Source organism: Blennius ocellaris (assembly GCF_963422515.1).
Source record: "Blennius ocellaris genome assembly, chromosome: 6".
In the NCBI taxonomy this organism is placed as follows: domain Eukaryota; kingdom Metazoa; phylum Chordata; class Actinopteri; order Blenniiformes; family Blenniidae; genus Blennius; species Blennius ocellaris.
This window is the reverse complement of record NC_137655.1, coordinates 13,142,338-13,169,549: the sequence shown is the minus strand read 5'-3', so window position 1 is coordinate 13,169,549 and position 27,212 is coordinate 13,142,338. Positions and strand designations below refer to the sequence as shown.

General features: G+C 38.8%; 1 protein-coding gene across 1 annotated transcript in view; it reads right to left on the bottom strand.

Annotated features, from left to right (window-relative positions):
- erbb4b (erb-b2 receptor tyrosine kinase 4b) overlaps positions 1-27,212 on the bottom strand; it is a gene marked incomplete at both ends in the record, with an annotated part of 291,115 nt that overhangs the window by 16,253 nt on the left and 247,650 nt on the right. The window contains one exon of the mRNA XM_080497752.1: positions 24,664-24,849. Coding sequence (XP_080353878.1) covers positions 24,664-24,849 — 186 coding nt within the window. The remainder of the gene's footprint in view (positions 1-24,663; positions 24,850-27,212) is intronic.

Here is a 27,212-nt window from a genome sequence, read left to right as displayed (position 1 = left end):
ATTCCTACGGTGTTGCTCTCATTTACTGCCTGTCCATGTGGACATGATGAGAACAACCCACTGCCAGAAGTTTGTAAATGCTGCAGACTTGGATGCGACCGTCAGGCTCATGCCAGTAGTGAACACTGCATGTCAGGTAAGCCTGCCACCGGTGAAAATCCATGGGGTTCAGACAGACTCTGTTATGATCGCACCTCCAGACGAGGGCTGCTTTCCAATCAGGGGGGGATCAGGCATACGCCCTAAGTCCTGCGCACAGAGATTTTACATGGAAATGCAAGCCAAGGTGAAACACCTCAGGAATAGCCAGAGGGAGAAAAGTTAAAGCTCTGAATCATAATTTCATGAAAATACAATGATAACCATTTTTTTTTTTTTTTTGGTAAGATGATTTATCTTTGCACATCGACAATACAACACAATCAATTCAAGGATAATGTCATTATATCCATTTACCACAAACAAACGTTTTAAGGAAAACATTTCTGCCATAATTAGCTTGTTGGAAGAAAAAAAAAACTGGATGTTTGCTCGAAGAGGGGTGAAAAAAAATTGACAGAAGAGTAGGAGGTGAAGAGGGCAGCGGCAGCACTCTGCAGGTTGCTGAACCACCCCCTCAACAGTGAAGAGAATTACTACTCCCACTGAGAGGATCCTAACCTCCCACTTTAGTTATTTATGCTCATTCCACAGTGCCGCGCAAACAAAACCCAGGTCTAACGGCATTGTCCTCTCGTGTGCCGTGTGAAGACAGATTTGGTGGCGAGTGGCAAAGGGCGAGAGATTAAATCGATAGGAGGAGAGTGAGGAGAGGCGGTGCTCATTTTTCACTGACTGGCGCTTCCCACTGTTGTTTATTCTGGCAAGATACACAAACACAAGTGGAGATGCACATAGAGGAAGCTGTCAACACATACATGTGCACACACACATAAATCTATAATCAGGTGATTCATCTTGAATAATGTTATTCATGAGGAAACACTTCTAATGAGACTGAACATCCAGTCGAGGCTCTGTAAACCTCTTTTGTGCTCTGTTTTATGTGTGTGTGTGTGTGTGTGTGTGTGTGTCTTTTCATGTGAGGTAAACCGCCCACTGCACTGGTGTAAGAGTCACGTCTCGCACTGTGGATTTATGCCCCGAGTGATAAAGAAGGAATTTATTGTTGGATTCCTCCCTGCCACTATGATTTTACACAGAGGCACCTAATTAAAATTAATTTTTTGTTCATAATTTATCATTTTTACTTTGGACCTTTTTTTTTGGTTTTTTTTTTTACAGAAAACTAACATATTTAAATAACCCAAAGGTGAGGCATGACAAAGAAATGTCTCTCAGACACAACAGTGTTCTAAATACTGAATCCCTCCATCCACTCATCTATTCACCTGCTTCATCCAGTAGAAGGTCGTTGAGGCTCGAGCTTGATGAAAAGGAGTGTACACGACTGACAGATTTCAAGTTCACTCAGAAAAAACCGCACACACAAGCCGTTTTTGCCACATATTAACCCAACTCTCATGGACTTTAGATTGTGAACAGGAGCTGCTGGGAGAACATGCAAACTCCACATAGATAAAACTGAACTGTGTCACACTGAATTCGAGGGGCTCCCGCATCATGTGGCTCAAAGTTAAATGAAAAGGATTGACATCTGAAGGCTGATATGAAAGACTATTACCGATCATACCAATCATGTAGATCAAGGGGGTTTTGCTCATCAGCCCAAGCTGAGTAAGAACTATCTTTTTTTTTTAAATATATTGTTATTCTCATCAGGATAGAAGATATATAATTGAAAAGTGAACTCGCTAAGTCAAATGTATCTTTTTTACATGAAAAAACTGGGCTCTCACCTGTTTCACAATATTATACATCTCTGTACCAATGCAAGATACCAGACCCTATAAAGACACTGATTACAGTATATTATTAGTCATTTTGTTGCTCAGAACAGTGAGAAACAAGGGAACATAACTCAGTTGTGCATCTTTTCTTTTTTTTGTTCTTGTTATCCTTCTTTTGCTCATTTCAACAGTGAATCCAGCATCTCTGGAGGGCAAAGGATGTTTGGTGACTTTCTATTTTGCGTTTCAAATTTGTGAATAGCAGTGCTTTATTATTGGAGGTCTGTGACATCAGTAGAGCATCTGTTTGATACCGTGCATGTTTAATGCATGCTTTGGATATAAAAAGATTCCAGTGGGCATGGAAGGAGGTGAATCACTGTTTAAGGAATGAGGTGAAACAAATCAGACCAACATGGAGGCGAAACCGAGAGAAAGGATGGGAAGATAACACAATAATGATGAAAGCGGTAGGTTTTCATTTCATTTTGAGCCGCCATGTCAGAATGAATTTAGTAAATGACATTAGGGGGCAGCTCTAATATGAACAATTTGTCTGTGCTCAGACTGGATTTGAAGAAACCTTGTCTGTGTGCATTTATTCTCTATGATGAACACTTAGTGCCAAATCTACTACTGTACCTGCAGGGGGAAGGAGGAGGGTTGGTCTCTAATATAATGGCTCAAACAAAAGCACACAAATTCAGATACACAAGTAATGAGTGAAAGGAGCTAACTCAATATGCAGTCCTCACATTTAATCAACAATCAAAACAGAAAAGATCTATGTAAAGGAATGAAATGAAATGCCGATAAAGATACATTGTGTGTACAACATTCTAAACTGTTAAGAGCCATTTCAACATTCACTGCACACACACGCACACACACACACACACACACACACACACACACACACACACACACACACACACACACACACACACACACACACACACACACACACACACACACACACACACACACACACACACACACACACACACACACACACACACACACACACACACACACACACACACACACACACACCATAATGGTGAATGAGTGACATCGGTGCCTTGATTCAGTAGGTTCATTCTCTCGTCAAGTTTCTGCTTGCAGGTTTTTTTAACACCACATCTTTTCTATATCGTAAAAATGCTCCCAAATGTTTTATATTGTTTAAATATATGTACAATCTGAATGCAAATGTGATGTAGTCTTAGAATAATAGAGACTAGGTTTGCTTTCTAGGAAATGCAACAGTGGGAAATTATCACACACACACATGCATTAGTTCGCTCAGACAACACTGAATTGTGCATTAAGTGTTCACGGATGCCTAGGAGCAACAAGTTGGCCTGGATCTTTTGTGATGTTAAATATACGATCTCTGGTTGCACATTAATAAAGAAAATGGTCTGATAAGTGAATTAAACATCATCTGAAGTCAAGTCTAAGGATTTTTCACCATATGGCCTTTTACTTCTATCTTCTGACATGTGCGCCAAGAGGACAGGAGATGAAACGCTGTAATGAGAAGTGATAAAAATCATTTTTGAAACATTGCCATCAATTGGATTTTGATTAAGATATTTTCATCTATTGAGGTAAAGTAGGGCGAGAAGAAAGACAAAAAAAACAGTTGGACTGTAGCTTCACTGTAGAAGAACAGTCTTTTATGCGTCTGGCTTTTGCAGGGGATTGCCACACTAAGTCACTGCAGTCTGCACCAGAGAACCAGCTGTTTTTATACTGAACTACATTTGTGTTGCAACAAGACTTCAAACTTGGGTCCCCCACACTCAAGGTCAAGACTTGTCCGCCATGGTTACGCAGATGCACTATGCCACAATCATTTGATCTTTAACTGCTTTGAAAGCTGTGACATTTTTCCTTGAACAGGCACAACTTTGCCAAACCAAGGAGAAACCTTACTTGCAACCATACATGTTGGCTTGGTGGCTCCACCAAAGTCGGAAAAACCAACACTTCTCCTAAGATTATTTTCTGTCTCATGACCAAGATTTGACAGAGCTGGTTCAAGTGCTACTTCCTACACCACAACCACCACATGGCCTCCAACACAAGTACATAGTGACCAACAGCTCTCATGACTGATGGATTCAACACCTGAAGTTTTAGATGCTGCAAAGCATTTATGAAAAACCACTGAACAATATGACAGTGACATAATGATGTTGGTGCGAGCATTTCTTTTTTTTTCCCTTTTTGTTTCTTTTCTTTTTTTGGCTGCTTGAAAGTGTACTGTGGAACCACGTGAAGTGTGCAGAAATGACTGCATTTTTTGTTATCAGTACAGCCAGGTTTGGTGTTATGTTTACCAATAGATTCAGTGGGGCTGATGCTTGACAGCTCAGAACATGGAGGCGTGAAAGCTGATTCTGAAACATGCAAGCAGAATCACTATCTTTTGCTAGCAGTGGCCAAGAGGAAATATTAAATTAATAAAGTATTTAATATCTAAAATTGTCATCCAACTTGACATTATCTAAGATATTTCTGTTTATTCAGGACAGTGGCACTTTAAAAAGGAGATGGGGGTGTTATTCTGAGGTGTGGGTTGTTTTTTTTTACATACCTGCTAATGAGCTGCCATGCAACAAACCCTTTAAGTGGGATTCAACACTTACAGGGCAGGGTACAATTTCACAAGGCCTGAGCAACTTTTTTTTATTTTTTTTTATTTACTTCTATCCAGTTTACCTCTGCTGCCATCAGACAGAGAATAATTCAATGATTGACTCATGTCTAGAGTCCATTAATGGTTTGAAATAGTTCAGAAGGCTGGGTAGATCTAATGCTTGTTTTTAAGATGTCTAATCATTAACTCAGATTCTTTTAAGAACAAATTAGGGAGAATGATTTATAATAGGAATAAGAGGAAATTCACTTCATGAACAATCCAAAAGGAATCTTAGTAACCTTTCTTTTGATTTTCACATGTTTCATTTTTACTTCTAACAATTATTTTTGGCAGTAGAGTGGCCAATTTAGCTCAAGCCCATTAGGCTTTAGTGCATCTTTTTATGGACAGATGCATTTTAGCTTTGAAGAGAGAATTTCCTCAAGAATAATAATAGTGTTGTTTTTGTAGAATTAAAATGCACATAACTGTCAATTTGAATTATGTCAAATAAACAAATGACACAAGGAAGAAAGGTATTCAGACCCTTTTGTTTGAGAGAATGCTCAGAGGTTAGTTAATATTTTTCAAGCCCTTCTTGCTGTTTCTTATGAATGAATGCATGAGAGATATCATTTGACCTCACCACCCACAGAATGAGGGACAGAAATGTGCTCAGCCAGAAAAATCTCATTATAAAAAAAATATGAACTAAGATGTCAGATATCTGAAAAATTAATAATAATTGTCTTCAATTTAAATCTGGTTCAAGCCAGCCTTTTACTTTACTGCATCATTAGGAAATGAAAATTATTACATCTGATTTGGTGATGCAATTCAGGACCACAATACTTTTGCTTGTCCTCTTATTTCTGGAGTAAGTCTAGAAAATCATGCTTATGAGGAAGACTTCCAGCCAATATTGAGAACTTCCATTGACTGTTTCATAAAATGGGCAATAGGTTTGTGGGCATTTCACTGCAGACATAAAGCATGACATCAGCAGAAAAAAAAACCTGATGGAGGAAATTTGCAAACCTGTAGGGGCACAGATGAAGACCAAGACCAAGAAGAGAGTCACGACTGAGAATCATTCGATAAAAGACTCTCCACTGACACACCCTGACATTGGGTTAGTTGGTCCTTAGAGCAGTGCAAGATGGAGTGCTCTGCTGAGCCAGAGGTGATGAGGTACAAAGTGTTTCCTGGCATAAATTCATTCCTTTTTTTTCTTAACCATGACGAGTTTGCGAAGATAACCACGAGTCCTGGAGGCAACAAGATTCAGAAGGAGTAGTAGACGTCATACAGCTCTGGAGTTTGGCAAAGAAGTCATTCAGAAAAGCATCACCCTGCAGCTCTGGGTCAACTGTGACTTGATATCTTTTTAACAGGTCGGCACTGGAAAGAAGCTTTTGGTAATTTAAATGCATGGTCTTATTATACAATAATTTTTTCTATCTCTTTCATTTCCTTTTTTTGTCACTTTTGATGTTTCCTTCTTTGATGTGCAGGTGAATTTTATTCTACGAAAGTGAGCGTGTGTGTCTGTGTGTATGTGATGTGAAAGGTTGAGAGGATGACAGAGTGATGACAACATTTCATCAGCGATTATGGCCTGTGGTGTCTTAGGTGAGGTAAGGTGGAGGGTACGGTTCACAGATCAAAAAACAAAAGGACAGAGAGGAAAAAAACCGTTGAATTATATGGGTAAAAGAACACATGCATCATCAGAAATATTTTATTCATCTTTTTAACTGAATCACTTCAAGCTGATAGGGCAGAATATCTGGCTAAGCAATGGTTTGGCAAAGTCTTGTTGTAATAACTCACTTTTCGTTTTGTAGTGTCACTGCAGGAACACTGAAGTTCTCACCTCAAAATCCTCAACAGTCATGGAGGATTTCACAATTGGGAATCCTTTATTAACCTGTCTTCTTCTGCTGTCTAAGTTATTGGTGTATTTGGGATGTTTTGTTGCTGCATCTTCTTGTGATGTGTTAAAATTTATTTTTGGAGTCAACCTCATCACATAGATTTACATTTCAACTCTACTGTTACTAAAACTTTAAGGGAACGCTTCTGTCTGAGAACATCCTGTTTAAAGCCTTACGATGGCAAAGTACTGTGGAAGTGTACAGGAACATCTGTACCCATTATGGACTCAAAGTACTCAAATCCCAGTGCGACATCCCCCCCAAAAGGTGGTTGAGAACAACAGTGCTGAGATGCAGTGGGATTTCAGCTTCCAGACTGACAAACCACTGCTAGATAAGCAACCAGACGTGGAGGTGACTGACAAACAACAGAGGAGGGCAGTAGTGATAGATGTGGCAGTACCAGCTGACAGCAAGATCAAAATGAAAGAACACAATATGGTTGTGAATGGCCAAAGGTAGAGGGAACAGCTGGAACTTCTGCAACTTACAGAAAAGTAGACAAAATAAATAAATAAATTGAATAATAGGCATTGCTGGGACTTTCCCTTTTGTATTATATCCTCCTTTCTCTGATACATCACATGCCTGTTTGCCTGCCTCTCTGTGTCTCTGACAGCTAAGATGGGGCTGACAATACATTGTTGCCCATTGGACATTACTGACACACACAACCTGATGATTAAATAAAGCGGCGACTGTCAAAACCAACAGACCAGTTGAATTACTGCCGCTATGCTGTGATGAAGCCAGACAAGAACAAACAGAGAGACAAGGTAAGGTGAGACAAGTGCAGGGCCAGGAACAAAGAAAGGTGTTACTTTATGCGAGCGACTGTGTGCATGGGTGACCCAGATTGCTGACCCAACCTTGCTTCCTGTCAGTTTACTACTACACAGTTACCATGGCCATCCTGCCAGCATGCCAGTGCGCCAGGTCCCTGCAGGCATCTTTGGGTTCAGGTGGCAGATTTATAACATACGCCAACAACATGACCTTGTCCTGGATGGGCCCGCTCGAGCTCAGTGATAGGGGCAGCAGAGGCCAATGGGGTGAGTGAGAGTGGAGAAAGAATGAGACACCAGATGGATATGTTAATGTATTTGGCATGGTATAATTTGCTACTGTCCCTCTCTGTCCTGCTTTTTCTTTTCCTTTTCAGTTTGAGTTGAGTATTGTCTTTGTCTGCGAGTACACACAGTATAAAATGTCCTTCCTACAGCTTCATAAAGAAGCAGATGATGGTCAGCCTCTGTGAGCAGCCAAAGAGCTGGAGCCACATAATCAAGTTTGTGGCACAGACCCACTTAATTTGTGTCCTCTTCAATTACAGGAGCCTGCAATTTGCACAAACAGTAAATCAAAACAGAGAGAGCTCAGCACACTAATTAAAGCAGGGATCCAACCAAATTACAGATGTTTAATTTTAAAGGGATAGCTATTGTTTAATTTAATTTTCATCACTCTGTAAAGAAAAATGAAATGATACTGCATTTGGTTCATTGTTCCCAAGACTAAGTTGGATTAAGTGTTATAGAAGATGGGTGTATGGAACAATCTTAAAAGCCTCTTTAAACAAACCATCATGATTTATTTACCAGCAAAGCACAATGGTGTAGATTATTTGTTTGGTGATAATAGTTGCAATAAACCTCATATATTAGGACACCTTGTCCGTTTCATTTTCAGATAGAGCGTCATCTGTGAGGAAAATGCATTTTGTTACACGAGTTACAGAGCTGATTAGGTGGGATATGCTAAAACTTGTGATTGTTATAGTGAGAGCAAACCTGTTTGAGCATGTTGCTGAAGAAACATTTCCTGGTACTTCATGTGAAGTTATGACACGGGATGTGTTAAAGTGTAAAAGCAAGAAATATTCACAAATTCCCACACTTCTGTAATGTAATGCAGGGGCTGTATGCTGATCTAGTAGTGAGCACTCTTGCCTCATACCAACAATATCGATTCTAGTTTGGGCTTTGCGGGAATGTGTTTACTATGAGGACTATTCAGACTTAAGAAAAACATGCATTTGATTATAATTGATGACACAAAATTTCCACTTGATGTCAATTGTGTTTATATGGCCGTCTCTTTGTATTTACCCTGTTATGGAGAGACATTTGTTCCAGATTGTACAAAGATTTAACTTTTTGAAGCAACAATTTGCTTCTGCACTTCATGACCTCAAGTTGAATAAAGTTTTATAGAAGATAGATGAATGGATGGACAGGTAATTTAACTCTGTCACTAGGTGTCTGAATTACATATATTCACAGAATATTTGTACACACCAGGATATACAATGGTATTTTAAGAGTATATATAACGTTGGCCTGAATATAGGACAAGGTTTTCTTTCTTGGAAGAATGTCTGAAAAAGTGAGGTTGTCTTATATTCGGGGTTAAAGTGAATGGAGGTATCTTCTCCTCTTTGTCTTGTATTTAAATGTTAAATGTTAATAAAGATAATGTGATACATCAATTACCTGGAGGGAAGTGGTTCAAATGGAGGCCAAATTAATCAGCTACACAGGAAGAGTTATGCCGCCAATTTTAATCTGATTGTGATCAATGCAGCTGAGACTTCCAATAAATGTCTAGCTGCTAAATGAAACACAGCGTCACCAAGTGCATCATAAGATTGACAGTGCAAAAAGAGTCTAAAAAAACACAGTCGGATGAGGATGTACCATGTTCCTAAGTAGTTTACAGGCATACAGTATATAGGAAAGGGAATGATTACTGAATGAGAAATGCAAAGACAGAACAAACGTAGCCAGAGCTGTTACTCAGCTGAAGGCACAGAAAGTCTCCAAAGCGTTGAATATCCCCGATACCGAGTTTAGAGCAAGTCTGAGCTGCTGGAGAAGATTCACGTGGTGTAATGGGCTCTCTTTACAGAGAAGAACACATTTTGGCCAGCCTTAACTCAGACTGCATGGAGAGGCTGCTGCCTTTACAGCCTTATGTGATCTGTCTGAGGAAAAGAAACAAAAACAGCTAAAACTCCTGAATCAAATAGGAAATGCAGATCAAACCGTGTTGGTTTTATTGACATGCCAAAATCCATCAGGGCAAACACAAACGGGATCAAAGTTTTTATAAACTTACCTGAGTCCGGCTGCAAATGAAAAGGATAAGGTCTCAGTCATGCTGCAAGTATCACTGACGGAACTAAACTTCCACCGCATGTTGTCCTGAAGCAGCGAAGCACTCAGAAAGAGGCTCGCAGGCATCAATACATCTGTTCAGGAAAACGGCTGCATGGAGCGTGTGTCCTTATAGATATTCTGATACGTTCAAATGTTTATTTGTTCACACATGTTCTATTCAATGTGTTCAACGTTCGATCTGCAGATCTTCTTTCTTTAAAAAACAGGGAGGTCGTCCTATGTTCACAATGATACAGTGATAAGGACTTTTTGTTACTGACTTTGTCTACTATGTGCGTTATTGTGTATTTATGTGTTTTGAAATGACTCTGGAGATACTAATGGACTGTTGATCGATCTTTTTTTTTTTTAAGTTTACTTCCATGACTATATATTATGTAGAATTGACTCAATGCCAGGGATGTTTCTTTAATGATGTTTTACGGTCTTGATTTTGTTAGATTAACACTTGTCAGGTGAAACATAATATAGAATCACGGAACTGATCACTGCAGTGCATTAAGGGCATGAGTTGGCGCTGCTTGTTAGTGTTGGTAATGATTGTGTTGTGTTGTTTTTTTGTTGCTTAGTTCGTACATTTTCATTTGTTAATACTACATATTGCTCGCTCTTCAAAATTCGTAGCTGTTGTTCATGTTGACATTGCTGACCCTGCCTACCTAATCCTGATGCTCACAGCACAGTACTTCAATTTGCATAAATTAATACGTATAGATTTCAAGTCTTAAATCCCAGAGCAAGCAAAACCCCGGGAGCCCTTTCTGTGTTCCCCATTCATGGGGTCCCACACCATGGGTTGGGACCAAGTGACCTGAAGAACTTGGCATCAAAATGATTTATCTGTAATGGTCTGAAACATCAATTGGGTTTGTTATATTGAAGCCATTAATATCTCGGTTCATTTAGAAGAGTTGAACCTGTACCACACAACGTAATAATAGTACTTAAACAATTGTGCTTGAATAACTTTAGTTGTCCCTCCTGTCCAGGGACACATTTTCCTTGGATTTAAAGCCCCTGAATAGAAAGTGCATCACAGTCGAGATCAGGGATTTCGTCTGTTGGAAGCAACATTTGCCAAACATCTCGAACATAATTGAACTCATCAGTCTGAACTGGTAGGTGGAGAGAAAAAAAACAAAAAAAACCCAGCATCCTGATCTTCCTTTGTGAATTCCCCTTCCAATCTGTGAAATGAAATGGATAAGCTGAGCAAGCACTACTGAGACAGACAGTAATGACATAAAAGCAAACTTTACAAAAAAAAGTACATGGTGGTGTTTCAGGTCTAGGAATAGAGATAGGAGAAATATGGATGGAAGTGAGTCAGACTGCTACACCAGCCGTTTTATTAATATCACAGCAAAAATCAATGTCACCTGTTATGAAGTTAATGAGGTCAAGGAGGCGCTAAAAACAAACACAATGTCAAATGCAAAACAAATTGCTTTTGAAAGGCTTATTGAAAAAGGTAAAACTCAATTATTGTTCCAGTTTATTTAAACTTTATTAAATGTACAATTTAAGTGTTACTAATTACTGAAACGGACTGCCCTCTGGGGAACAACTAAGATTGCTAAAGTTTGGGTGTTTGGTTTCTTTGGGCTTTTCAAAACTTTTTTTTCTCTCCTCATACTAAAGTGGTATCGTGAGTCCGGTTTGTTTTGCTGTTAGTGTTGTGTAATTCAATCACCAAGAATGTTAAGAATGAGTTCTATTTATGTTGCATTTTGATATTGAATCATTAACAGACAAAATTTAAGAAGTCTTTTTTTTTAAATGTCACAGAATTATAGCCATTCAGGCAGTGTGCAGAGTAACATCATTGGTTTATTCGTAAGAACAGAAGTATTTATAGTATTTTAGATCACTGTTGTCATGTACGTATTGTATTTTTCCCCGTGTAACTAGAGTTAACTCGGTGTTTCTCTGCGAGCTATGAAAAATGTGTGACCTTTTGGCTCATGAAACGATTTCAAAGCTTCTCTCATTCTTTCCTAAAATGCATGCTTGTCAGTATGGCACTGGGTGTATGTATCTTCACTCAAAAAAATCTGACACATCTGGAGAGAAATACTGTTCTGCCAACGGCAGCGATGTAATGTTCCTTTCTGTCCTTAATCACATTGGTGTAGCTTTTATGCCTGGCACACAACGAACAACAGAGGTTATGAGTCAGTTGCTGAGTAAGGCTGATGACTGCGTGAGACGGCAGCTATTTAGAGGCTGCCTTTATTCTAATTTTTTTCACCTCTGAGATGGGACACTCTTCCTATCTGGGGAAGCATCCGTTTGCTTGTGTTGGAGTGTAGGCAGCCCGGTCTGTTTGCGCTTTCCAGTGAGGGAGCATGGAGATTGCCTCAGGATGTTTGCAAAGGGGTGGGTGTGTTGAAACCCTGCTGAGACACCTCTTGAGTAAATATCAACTGTGCTTGATTTGAACTGCGATGCTGTACGTCGAAGGGCCTTCAAGTCAGTACACTCATTTATTTTCAAGCATATTACCAGTTAGAATTTTAGATGGTAACTCTAATATACATCTTTTATGCAAGTAATCTACTGAAATGTTATCTTTTTTGGGGTGCCGATGCAAATCCGGCTGTGGGCAGTTTTCCTGAGAAAATAAGCAGTGCGTAGAATTTCTAGTGGCAGAAACTTGATCCGACTTGTAGAATAGAATGATTCATATATTATTGATTGTCTGAAAATAACAGACTTACTAACAGATTGTGATTTAGCTGAGGTACCAAAATGTGTGCTGGGACAGATCTTTATGCCAGCCTGTCTCTATGCTTGTTTGAAAAAAAAGAATGTTCTCATTGAGATGAAGGATAAAAGAATTCATTGTTTAAAAAAAACAACAAAAAAAACAGATGCAGAGGCAATTTTTCCATGGTGTGAAAATATTTATCTGCAGGCCTGTACTTTTAACTTCTGAGCACAAAAGCCTGGCTTGGCCTTAGTTCTTTTTTTTTTTCTTAAATGCCGTGGCAGCGGTGTAATCCTTATTAACCAAAAATTGGGGGATACATTATAATATATGTTTTAGAAATTACCAGTGTGTCTTACTTTACTTTATTAAGTTTGCTTGTTTAGAGCCCTTTTGGTCAGGCCTGGTAATTACTGGTTGAATGAACCTCATAAGAGTGAAGAGGGCTTCAGCCTGAAGAGAAAACATCATGCAACGCAGCTCGCACCTTCCTACCGATCAATAAATGGAGTAACTGCCACTTAGACCATTACACCATCCTTTTTCGACTCCGGAGTAATGAACTGTAATAGAGAAATGATAATAATGATGATAGTCGTAATTAGTGCGATAATAACAGGGCAATCACAGGGTGCCGTAACGGGAGACATTAACTGTGGTCTGTGATTGATCTGTTGTGAGCCTAGGTGTTTGTTAAGTGAGCGGTAGTTTTCCTGGAATGGGATGACGCAAAGAAATTTGTATTCAAGGATGTTTGTCCAAATGTGTAATAAAATATGTTTGCATTACTGCTGCTGCAGCTGACATATTGATGGGTTAGAATCATTGCTTCACACTTTCACTTTTTATTACCATTTTATCGACTATAATCCATCTAGGTAGAGACCTGACTTTAACAACAGTACATCTCCAGGTGAATAATGGGCTAGGGGACTTTCTGTGTGAGGTTTGAATGTTCTCCCTGTGCATGTTGGGGTTTTCTTTCTCACACAATATATGACATCGACTGCCTGAGCCCATTGGCTGCTGGGATTGACACCACACTAAGAATGAAAGAGCAGGTAGAAAGTCAATAACGCTTGAGTATTTTGATTTTGGTCTGTTTATATACGTACCTCATGCTAATCTGAGCACTTTGATTAAAAGTAAGACAAAAAACAAGTCTACTGGGCCTGAGCATAGACTTTGACAAAAAAACAAAAAACAAATTCTCTTTGTGAACAGGTCAAATATTCATCATAGTGGGACACCCTTTGTATCCGTACACCAAGACTTGAGTGTGTTTGCAAAACAATAAAACAAAAACATGTCTTTCAGTCTGTTTCCATGCTTTAGTTCAGTGGGTACGCCTGTTGTCCTCAAGAGAAACATGGACCCTGCTTCATATATCTGAAAATGTTTTCTTTTGTAATTACCTATTATACAGATAGCAAGGGTAATACCATATAAGATTAATTCTGTCGTCTTTATCAGGAGGATTCGCTTCTGTTTACTGCGCCAATCTTTTAAACTCAGCAGCAAACAAACTTACCCAGCCTACACAGAAAGAGAGAAAGCTGAATAAACCCCAAAAAAGAATTCTTCGTCCATTCCTCAAGTTGTTGACTCTATTTCCATCCCCCCACTTCTCTCGTCCCAGACAGTGTTTACTCATTCTGAGTATGCTTTGCTTTGTCCCCTGTAGTTCCAGTAAATAATACAGACAGTATCTCGTCAGTTCAACGTTTGTGTGTGTGTGTGTGTGTGTGTGTATATTAGGTGTGCATTTGAACCCTCCTGGAAGTCTCTGTGCACACAGGAACTTTTCAATGTGTGTGTTGCTGTACGTGATTGTGGGCTATGCCTTGGAGAGACTGAGGACTGGAAGTTGCTATCAATATTGTACTTCTTTCTCTTCTGAGCTTTGGGATGCACCGAGGTGTGTGTGTGTGTGTGTGTGTGTGTGTGTGTGTGTGTGTGTGTGTGTGTGTGTGTGTGTGTGTGTGTGTGTGTGTGTGTGGGTGTGTGTGTGTGTGTGTGTGTGTGTGTGTGTGTGTGTTTGCATGCGTGCGTGCGTGTGTGTGGCCTTACAGCCAGCCTGCTTGACAGCCAGTTTGCTGCAGGGATTGAGAGACGTGTCTGAATCTCGTCAACGAGTCCTAACAAAAGCCATATTGTAATGTGAGGATCCTGCCTCGGCCATGATAACAGCTTCAACAATGCCAAACCTTGCATCTTGATCAGAAGAAATGAGATGAACAGGTTTTCTATAGTTTGGTTTCATTTGCCTCGTTTCTCAGATGATAGCTGTGACACAATAAAACAACCTTGAGCTGTAACTATTCCACAGGGCACATTGAGCGAGTTTGGAAGTTATTGGATAGACACCTGCACAAGCAGGGAACACAGGGACTGCGGTACAGAACTGGATAAGGACAAAGAAAGTGAAAATATAAACAATAAGGTTTCATAACGTGACACTTTTCAGATGCGAGTCAAAGGGACACTGCATGCTTAAAAAAAATTGGCCATAAGAAAAGCAGACTTCTTTTTGTAATAAGACACAGAGTTAGCATGCTGATTATGTTCTCCCTATTGCTATATCTGTTTTTTTTTTTTACCTGGTTGTAAGTGATTGCTCTGAAGTAAACGACATTGTGCCTAAATTGCAAATAAACACACAAGTAATCTGTAGTTAACTCCAGACAAAAAGTGGTAAAATAAACTCAATACACAGATTTATTGCTGCTTTATAGTGACTATTTGTTCAATTATCAAAGTCGTGTTATTTTGTTGTTGCTTCCTTGCTAATTTATATTCCTGCTTGAAAGTCATGTTGCTGTCTCGATAGCTCAGGCTAGTTGAATGTAACAACTGTTGGAAAATATTTGGATCAATGTGATAACTGTAAATAATACATGTCGCACTAACAAGGATATTGAATGTTGTCCCCCCCCCCCCCACTCTCTCTTGCTCTCTCCTCAATCTTTTCTCTTCTCTGTCTTAATTGAGCGTTCCCACCCGGTCGTGTACAACAGCCATGCCAACTTCTAATAAAGGCAGCAAGATGGGGAGACTCTTAGTCTCTTCCTGATGCAAGAGCAAAAACTGTTCTGACATCGGAAGGCTCTCAATCACATCATATTGTCTGCCCAAGCTGCCCGAACAGGACAAGGGGAGAAAAAAAAAGGATATAGAGATAATAATACAACTTTTTATTAAAAAAAGACATCTAGGATAGAAAACAACACTTTTCAATGCCTGACTCATGGAATTCAATTTGTTCGTTTCATACAAAAGAAAAAGGAAAACAAAAAAATTTGCATCCCTCTGTGTGAGTCAGACTCTGATGAAAATAACAGATGGTGCAGGTCCGTAGATGTGTGACCACGTAATTTGACCCGCACTCGAACAGTTACACCACAAGTCCACTCCCGTTAAGAATTTTATTGCTAATTGCAGTGAACTGTAATATGGAGAGGTTGAGATTATTAAAGCCTTTAATGGAATGTTGGTTGTACTTGACTTTGATTGCTTTTTTCCTCAGTTACCCTCTCATCTTGGTAAGTGCATTGTTATATTCCCTGTACCTGAATTGAAACTTGCTTAGCACACTCCGCAGTTTATGAAGCCCTCAGCTGATATATATTGGGTCAAAGACTAGTTCTTGTGGATAGGAGAAAATGCTCAGTCGGGGTCAGAAGTTCAAGCCTTAATGCCTAAATCCTGCCTAAATCAACATGACATGGTAAACGAACATACAAGCACATAAATTCAGGCTAATTAATGAAGAAATCAGCACGTTTTTCATAAAGTCATACATTTTCTTGGAGACTACATATTGAAAAGCGCTGTTGAGTGAAGCCTGGTCATTTTTGCAAAAACATGTTGAGAAATTATTTACTTTACAGTGAGACCTGCCATGATAAATGTGCAGGATTTAGTGGCTTTGACAAGTTGATTGACAGTAAAATTAGAATTGAGCCGACAGCCTCTCAGAAAACACTTTAATAAAATTGACCTATGATATTCCTCGGATCTCAGTGGAATTGGGAAACATGCAGGCATTAACATGCATATCATTTCTGTTAAGGTGGCTGAGCTCATCTCACACCTAGTGAAAACAATCTCGAACAAGTAGAAAGTGGAATAACTACTTTACATGTTTTAAATGTAATAAACCACTATTATCGGGGCTAATCAACCCTCTGGCATGTGTGATGCAAACCCGAAGGACTGAGAAGTCACCAAGCCCTGCACCTGTTTCTGGCAATTGGGTGTCAACCAGACAGCCAACACAGGATGCATTCATCTGCACGCACGCACGCACGCACGCACGCACGCACGCACGCACGCACGCACGCACGCACGCAAGGTTTGAGCCACTTCCAGAGAGGCTCGTCATGAGGCAACTACAGTGAAAGTGAAACTGAAGAGGGGCGGTCAGTGGGTGATGAATATACTAATAGTTACCTGGCTAATTACACTAACTCTCATTTTCTCCCAAACATTAGCAACATTATGAAAACACACGAGTCGATACAGTCAGGTTCCCATGTTTGAGACATAAGAAACCATGAAATAGTATGCATTATAAAAAAAAGTCCTCATAGCAGTTTCAGGGCAGAACTCATCAGTTATGCCTTTCCTTCTGAGACTTTCACTGATGGAGTGTCTTCTGACATTTAAAAAGACTACATATACATCCTGAAGATGAAAAAAAAGTAAATTCAATTTGACGGAATCCATAAGACGTGGATAACTTTATCACCAAATCCCATCTCGAGCTAAAAACATACACGGCCTTGAATAATAAGTGTAATATTGTTTTGAGTGAAGAAACTTAAGGAGCCAAAAGTCTGTATATTCTGTCTTTACTCGTTATCACACTTTTCCACTCGAAGGACATCCATGGGTGCAATCATATAGTTGGTATACATGGTGCATCACAAACGTCTTCACATCTTTATATATAAATGCTTTGTAACAGCTAGTTACATTAGATTTCCTTACCTCTTCAAGGCATCCAATACTATTTATGGAGATTACACTGCCAAAAGGATGGCTGTCTATTGTTGAATGCCTTCATTTTTACTTTCCACATGAAATTGGGTGAAAGGCCTCTAATGAACATGATCTGAAATGATATTTTAGAAACTAGGAAAAGAATGAATGCTGGATGATAACGAACTGACTGCAATAACTTTGTCACACGTACAGGCTGGGCTGCATGGTGGTGTAGTGGTTATCATTTCCCCTTTCCCCGAGTACTCATATAGCCCGATGGATGAATGGATGGATGGAGTGACTGAGTGCACCTTCCATAGTTAAATTCAGCTCTCTGCTAAAAAGATGGTAAGCATTGACTGCTTTCACCAATGTAATTATCACAATATGTAATTAATAAAATCCCGTTAACATGTGCAATTTCATTCTCGCATCTCCAGTTTGATACATATGCTCGTTCCACGTTTGACTTCATTATTTTGATGAATTTCCGTACAGCTTGAACAACGTGCTACTAATTATACAATAAAGTACACTTCTACATAATACATGAAAAAAAAATTAAAAATTGGATTATTTCAACCTTCCAACATCTACACTTTGATGAGAACTGCAAGTGATGAAAACATGTATGAAGCCTCTACCCCCCTTTCAGCTGATATTTACCCAAGGGAAGAGAGGTATTCTGGTTGCTAACATTGGATCATGCACTTATTTATGCAATCATGAAAGACTGCTGCAAAAAAAAAAAAAAAAGCTTCAGAATTAATTAGTTTGGACATGAAAGCGAGAGAGAGAGAGAGAGAGACAGAGAGAGAGAGAGAGAGAGAGAGAGAGAGAGAGAGAGAGAGGAAGGGAGATAGGCGGACACTTGTTGACATTTCTAAGGCTTGGTGGTATCAAAGGTTTGATGCCTGTGATGTACTGCTCCCTCTATGTCTTAACATGCACTCTGGAGCAGGGATGCTATCTGCCAGCACTGGTTGGAATCACACATCTGAATGCTACTTGAATGTTTTCTGCAAGAGGGAAAAAGATATGAGAGTTTGGCGAGCAGAAGTTGGTTTTGAGGAACACTGACAGTCATAATTTGTATAAAACAAAGCAGATACACATGGAATTGTTGAGTCACATGATCAACATCTGATTACCATCTGCATTTCATCAAAATGGTTTTATTGAAATCTGAATACAAATTTGAATTGTTTGTGCATTTCCTGAAAGGGTGTATCCAGGCCATTTTATGGTGACTATTTTATTTGAACAAAAACTGGACATCAAATGTATTTCAAAACAAATGAGAAAAAGATACATATTGCTGGTCTACCTTTGAAAACAATTAACATCTTAGTGGGAATTAAAAACAAAAACAAACAATAAGCAACACTAGGTGAGGTATCTCACTAGAACCAACAGGACAATAGATAAATAACCACAAAGATATGTGAAAACAGTCCAGACTTATTACTAGCATGGCAATAGTGACACTACACAATAGTAGAACCACATATTTGAAAATGCAATGAGATTCCATGAGAGTCTGCAGATGTCTTTTCTTTTCTTTTTTGGTTTGTTCTCTGGTGTCAATGTTCAGACAGAGGTGGAGAGAAAGGAAATAAAAAAACTCCACACATTGAAATAAATATAAACAGAGAAGAGAGATGACGGTCAGGCGAGGCTGGGAAAGGGAGTGGACTGAGTTTTCATTGGAACCCTAGGGATGTATGTAATGAGGTGCAGAGAGGCATGTTTGCTTCGTCTGGTTTACACTGAGAAATGACCCTGTGATGCACACTGTGGGGCCTCTTACCAGACACCAGCTGACTTCACACACACCTTGGAAGCAAACCAAAACATAGATATTGACAAATGTAGAACGAGGAGTTTGCTAATGCACCTTTGCAGACATTTGGTTTTTTTTCTGTAAAGCTTCTTTTGATGAAGTATTAGTACTTTAAGACTAAGAATAATGAAAAATGCAGCTCTGGAATTTAATGCAAAACAAAGCACTGCCGGATTGACACAGGCGTAATTTTCTAATCTAAAACTCTGTTTAAGTAGCTACGGTATCAAAAAGAAATGCATTACTATCTTCTGTCAGGAGAAAAGGGTTACATTGTTGACTGCCTAAAGCCTAAAGCAAGTTTTAAGGCATTTGCATAGTTTTCCCTGTTATGCTATGAATGAATTGTACTGTAAGCCTGCATAAATGCACAGCTCATAGCTCATGTGGACTCATCCTGTTACACACAGAAGTTGAACCTCAACTTGTTTTTTAGCTAAGCTAATTATCTGTAATGGAATCACATCACACCGCATCACAGCAGCAGCTCAGCATACATTCATACAAGTGACTGAGTGAAACTGCATGACATTTTCACTTTTCAAGACTGAAGATGTATAAGTTGTCACATAGCTCCAGTGCAAATATGCCTTCACAAAAGCTCTGCAGTAAGTGGACAAACTTAAGGACAATGTACTTGTCTTTAACTTAATCAAGTCTATTTAGGCCAGACTTCTTGTTTTTAACTTAATCAAGTCTATTTAGGCCAGACTTGGTTGTTTTATGTGACGTCCTGCTGATAAAATGCCCACCCTGAATATGTTGTGCACTATTATGCATCAGTAACAATAAGAATTGGCTTGAACAGACCAAGGTAAATTAAGAAGATGCATTTTACATTGTTAACCTGAATCCTTCTCTTTTACAATGTTGTACCCCAAAATTTGATTATTGTTTTTATCAATAGTCTACAACCAGCACAAGTGCAGCTTAGAATATAATTTAAACAGTACAACAGTCACAAAATAGTAGCCTATTTGGTAACTCCAAATAATAGAGTTGACATGAACTTACAAACTGCTCCCTTCTTACCACAGAATTACACAATGTTTGTGTGTTTTTACTGTAACGCACTTTCTGAATCAACTGTTCTTCAAAGTGCTATATAAATAAAATTATGATTATTATTATAAAATTGAACTTTGATACAAAACCAGTATTTTCACACAGAGCTTATTAGCTTCAGTTCAATTGATTCTGGCACATATTGATATATTCTGTGTGTTACCATGTGTCAAACTTCGGCTTATCACAACTTGCATTCCTGTTGAAATTCAAGTAACGATCTGCTTTTTGATGACAGACGGAGGAGTGTAAAGATCGAAAAGCATAGTCAATATAACCTAAAGATTTATCCAATAATCCATCAGAAAGACATAGAAAACTTGTTGGATACATAAAAGTCCTTGTCATTGTCATTACCAATTTGATAAAAGGCTGCAGCAAAAGTTGGGATGTTTCTGGATGAGAAATTTTGATCTAATGACTAGTTCTGGAAGAAACGTTTAAAAATATGTCAATGGGCACAATTAAAGTCTGCTCTGAATTGTGTTACAATGCTGCCTATGTGCCACCAAAACCGGTCTACCATTGTTACAGTATATGTAACTATCTCTGTCAGCCCACTCAGTTCATTCAAACGCATCCTGCAAAAGCGCGATACTCCAGGGAAAACAGCTGAACGGCTTATGAGGTAATCCAATGCAGCTGTGATGAATTGGATGGGAGTGCACACATAAACACAAGACTAACCTGCTTCTTAATAAACAAAACTATGACTGGGATGTAAGAATTTTGTTCATTAAAGTTTAATCAGTTACAAAGTAGTGGTACTGTTATGCAGTGATTAACAGCATCATGTTTACAATATTTTTTGGTTCAACTCTATTGATGAGCAAAACTCTTCTGAGCAGACTTTGCATGCTATCCCTGTATCTGTGTTTGTATTCTCTGATGACGCAACTTCTTCCATCAATTTATTGAAGTTGATTATTTTTTTTACATTGCTTTATCCAGTTGCAGCACACTGGAGCCATTCCCAGCTAATTACTAATGAAGGCAGGGTTCACATTGAACAGGCTACTAGCTCGTCGAAGACAAACAGAGAGATGGAAGTTCATCCACTTTGATGCCTACAATTTAAGAGAGAGTAATAAACCTTGCCTGCATATTCCTGGAAAGTGGGAAGTGCTTGAACTGAAGCCACACATGCAAACTATGCACAGAAAGGTCATGCCTGAAATGTTAAATATCAATTTTCAACTATAAGTTCAGATTAATGTCTTACTCATAGATATGAGTGTGTGGATTCATGTCTGACCATGTGATGAACAGGACACCTCGCCAGAATGAACCTTGCCTTTAACCTTTTTATAGATGGGAAATACTCAAAATTATGAGTCCATTTAAAGCCAGTGTGAAGTTTTTACTGTCATAACAGGGGTATTATAGTCGCAATGCTCTGGAATGTAGTGCGAGCGTGCTGCCTGAAACTAAACACAACTGCTATAGGAGATTCTCTTATCCTTGAGAATTTCAGTGGTGAGATGCTGCAGTATAGTCCAACAATGGCAAATCAATACATCATCCTTCAAGAAAGGTTTGTGGGAAACTTTGTCTAAATCAACTTGAGTGTGTGTATTGTTACAGAAATGTTTTACTTTCTTACCGAATCTTTACAAGCAGCAGCAAGTCAAAATGTGTGATCCCATAGATCAACTCCATGTACAAACAAAGAGAGGTTGAACTAGAAGGGTTTAAAAAGCAAACAGACATAATGAGGAGAAAGTGATATAGTAGGGTGAAGCAAGAGAGTATAAGAAGATAAAACAGGATTTTAAAAAGAACATCCCGTGGTAGGAGAGTCCTGAATGCATAGCTGCCTGATGAATTTGCTCATTAGTATGACTCTCATGGCAGATCACTTCATTAATAATCTATGGCTGTGATGGTGGCCATGACAGAGAGAAAATGGTGTTGCCTCAGAGTGCAACTCTGTCACATGCAAGAGCCTGGAGAAACATGTAAGACCCTGCAAGGGGGCATGCATACATCCATAATAAAGGTAATGAAATAAAGTGCAGAAAAATGTTTCCGGACCTGGCTCAGTAAAAGCGGTTATGAGCACTACGACTAGGCACATTGGCAATGTTCACCAAAGTGCACCAGCTCAGTTTGTCAGCAGGATTCCGATAAATACAGATTCAGACTGTGAAGGACACATTGTGTTTGGAGGCACGAAACCCCTGAAGTTGTAGCAACCTAATTAACCTTGGCCCCTGACGGCTATTGGTGTCTCGTGGAGCTGTGGCCAATTATTGAAAACCCCTAAACAATATGTGCGTGAGACACAGTAACAAAACATGCTGGTAAATAATACATCATCATATCCACCCTTTATGAATTATATATCTCTCCATGTTGACAACTGTTCACAGTGGGCGTACAGTATATTTATTCATACACATTGTAGATTGCCATCCCTTTACTACAAAGACATCTGTATGATTAATTCCATATCATGGAAATATTTGTGTTACACTGCATGGTAATTTCGTCAGCAGGCATATCACCTTTGGTACATGTGTAAATACATTTAAAAAAAGAAAAGAAGAAAAAACACTTCATATGTGGTATAATCATAACCGTGTCTCAAATTTAATTGATGGTTTAATATTTTTTCATAGAAGCTCACAGGAGTGCTCCCTGCCTCTGACTTGGCCAAAAACGGCAACAGAAATGTTTGTCTAAGATATTAAATCTGGGACTGCTGTGCCATTTTCATTCTGCTTCTCATTGGGTTTTTTTTAACCCATTTCTTTGCTCTCTGCATGTGACAGCTCCATCCGCCATTATACAAGACGATTTGGAGACATATTAAAATGATATGCAAATATTCTGCGATGTGTAGGAGTATATAGCAAACACATCAAATGATTTCACAATAGAAGTATTCTATTAAACAATAAATACCGAACATATTGAAGGTTTATCTGAAGCAGGGGTGGCAAACTCACGAGTAAAATGGCACCAACGACTTTATAAAAAGTTTTTAAAAATCTGTTTCTCTTTGCTTTAATGCAATAAAGTGTTATGAAGCTATTATCTACATTTGATTCAAGTAAAACAAGAACAGTTGATTGATAGAAAATATCATGAAATGGCCACAAGGCATGTGTTACATTTGAGCTTCTATTTTGTCTTTGAATTTTGTTGTATTCGATAATACCAACGATGATTTGACTTTTTGCATCATGTGGAAAATCTGATGAAAGCTCTGCTCTTTGATGTTAATGTTAATGCTTTTACTGTTGCATATTTACTGATGTCTTGGCTCACAGTGTTGTGCTACATCCACTACCGTTCCTAAGACAGGGCGATCCACTACTAATAAATGACAAACAACAGTTATTTATACTCGGGTAAAAAAATTACTTTAAGTTGTCTCTGTACTGTTAATCTTTGGAAATTCATTCCTTGTGCTAAAATAAGCCCAGTAGAAGGTCTAATCCAGCCATATGTTTGGCACCAGTCATCTGCAGCATTGATTTCCAAAGTGTGGGGTGGGAGTCCAGTAAGGGCACAGCAACAGAAAAGGCCTGTAGTGTCCACCATGATGTGTTCTCTTTGGGTATTTGAGAAGAAATTGCAATTCAAATACATACTTGAAGGGCAAAACTGAAATAAACATGTTTTAGTCAATTGTGACTTTAATGGTGAGGAATTAAAATGAAAATCAGCTTCAGTGCAAAATCATCTTGGAGAGTTTTCAAAAAGACTGATCACATATTTACAAACAAAAGCATCGAAAAGGAGCGAGCAGAGTTAAGCATTTCATTGCCCTTGGATTCTAACAGCTGCTAGAAATAATATTGAATAATGAGGGAAACATTGAGAGTCACAAGTAAACATTAGGAGGGGAGTATACTCCCACACTTTAAAAACACCAGGTTTAGAAAAAAGTAGCCACAGCTCAGGAAAGCATGCTCTGCCACATCATGCACACCTGCATTCATGAACTTGTAACACTGATTTCCCGCACTCCATACCTCCTCCTCCAAAGTCAAGCAAGACTTTGAATTATTTACTTCAGTTCTTCAGAGAGGCTGGCAAGAAGGGAGCAGCTGTCTGCTGCTAAATCCACCAGCATACTCACACAATCTTTACCATTGTCTCTGGCCCACGGCCATGTAGCAGAGCCCAACATAAACATTATTATTCTCTGTCTAGAAATAACGTAGTGATTCGCTCGGCCTCTATTAGTCCGCACATAATGGAGCGGTTAGGTGGCCGTGAGCGAGTGCGTGTAATCCACAGTAAACACAAGTATTTATGCGGTAAATACCCATTTTCGATCAACAGGCCAGCCAAACCCGCAAACACACAACCGCATGTTTAGTTTGTGACCAAACAATTTAATGACTCAATTAATAACAAATACACCAACCATGTCAAACCACCGACAATGCAGCCTCTCAAGCTACTAATGAAAGATGGTTTTGTCCTTACCTTGGCAATCTGGACACACCAATTAAGCAGTAGCTGCGATCCAATGTTGTCCTTGTGCTCGTGAACATAGTCGAGCAGGCACCCATGGGGCATCAGTTGTGTGACCAGCTGGATTGTGGGACTCAGGCAGACGCCCAGCAGACGGACCAGGTGGGGGTGCTCCATGCTAGCCATGATCAGAGCCTCCTGGATGAGACACATACACACTCAGGCATGTGCGTGGCGAAATGTGTAACAATATGGCAAAAGTAAACATTGCATCATTATTATTTACTCAATTTCTTGATTTGGTTAAACAATAACTAACTAAAATTATTTTTAAATCAATGTGTGGATGTTCTGGGTTTTTTTTGGTTTGTTTGTTTGTTTTAAGTGGTCATGTTCATGAACTGGAGTACTGTTTTTGCAAATAAACAAATAAACAAACAAGCAAACAAAATGTTTGTTGATAGTCTCTGGCATTATCTCAGGCAAAGCCATAATAGAATATGGAAGAACTTGAATGAAAACAGAAATTATTTGGTAAAAGCCATGCGAATGGCTGGATGGCCCCACTGCCCAGGAATAACACACTCAATAATGTGAAAGTTAAAATCATGATTTTATCAGACACATTTAAAAAAAATCTTACAAATTACAATATTGATCCTCACAGATGATGTATTCATGTATAAATGCGATTATTAAACAGTACAGACATAGTCTGAGAGATTGACAAATACTTCCATCCACTTTTTAGTGCCCTCACACAATCCATAATATAATATTATGCTTTATGATACAAGAAACAAACAAAAAAATGGGATCTTTGGTCATGATTTCCCCAAATATTGAGAAAGTTACAAGAATATGATCAGTTTCAAAATTTAATAAGAGACTGTTTCCTAAAATATTTGTGCCCGTCTGTGGGGTAATCTGCAATATTACCAGTGTTGAGTTTCAGCCCGTTGACCCAGAGCAGCATCTAGCCTTTTGTCTCACTCTTTTTCTGTATTAAGCCTCAAAATCTTTCATGTATTTTTGGTGGAAATAAGTTGTTTTGCTCACGTCAATCTTTTTAATCTCCCAATTTTCATTGTTGCTGTGACACCACACATATCCCATGGATTAAACTGCATTTTTTCAACAATTGCAAGACAAACAAAACCAGTCTGGAAACTTTTATCACATTAAAGCTTTTTTTTTTGTGTGTGTGTTGGGACTCACAGGACGACCTGTTTCGCACCTGCTTGTGAGTATAATCATGTAAGGTGATAGGAGCATGGGGGGAATCCTCTACCTTTCCATGGTGAAGTCATGGTTAACTTCACAGCTAATCACACTCATGATTCTCACAGTTGTAGGTAAACAAATCCTGGGAGCTTTTTCTTGGCTCTGTTGGAGAAGTAGCATGCAACAAAGAGTGTGCCCACATGAAAGCCATTGATTCTTTTTCTGTTCCAAGCCTCTTATAAACTTCTACAACAGTTGAAGATCTACTGCTCTCCTCACAAACACTTATCTACTCGCATTAACTCATAGACAATAAAAGACAGAGTCATTGTGGAGTTTCCTCAATGTACAGCACACCGCTTAAATTCCTTACTATTGCCAGAAGCCACACTGGCTGTGTTAAGTCAGTTGCAAGACAAAAACAAAGTAGAACAGAATAACAGTTTAAAAAACAAATTTTTTTGGCAGGTTTTTAAATCAGTTTGGAATATCTCTGCAGCAATCGGAAACTTTAATTTCTTTACACACATTATCTAGGGGCTGGTTGCAATGAACTATTTCCACCTCGTAATGTAAACTTGTATCCTGCAGGTGTCCTTCAAAGTTTTCTCTTCTCACAAACACTCTTGCTTCCCTCCCACAGTTTGTTTGTGTAATTTCTGTATTTTCCTGTGTAAGAATTCATTATTCAAAATTGACATTTGCAAAATGTTACTCAGGACAGTGTTTTCTTGTCCTGTTTGCTGATTTGCACATGTGGGTGTTAGCAGCACACAATGTGAAATCGCTGACTCCTAAAGTTCTGAGTCTGAGTTTTAAGTTCAGAATTGGACAACTGTCAATCTTGTGTAATTTTAAAAAGAAGATAAGAAATTTCACCATGTCAGTAACATATTTTGATTTTGCCGTTAGCCTTTTTTGTATTTTTCACGAGTTATTATGACTGTTATTGTTTTCATTTGTGAGAATAGAAAGGTATTTAGATTTTGCACCACTTATGTTACATGGTGCAAACTCTGTTAATGTCAAGAGACAAATTCCAGACGGAGACACTGTCAGAGAGTTCATCATGTTTACAAGTGAAGAATGAACTTCCAAAGATCACAGGACCTCTTATTCTGTTTCAGGCTGAAATTCCTCTTGAAGTTAGCAGCAAGGTTGCACTCAGTCAAAAAGAAGTTGAATTTTATTCAAAACCTCAAACATCAAAGTGACTCACCGCTTCAAGACTGTCAGCATTCTTTGTAGAGAACAAAAAAATGTAGTAAACACAGCAAGGTGATATTTCTGTAACTCACTAGTCTCTATCCTTTTAGTACAGTGATGTCTCTTTGTGT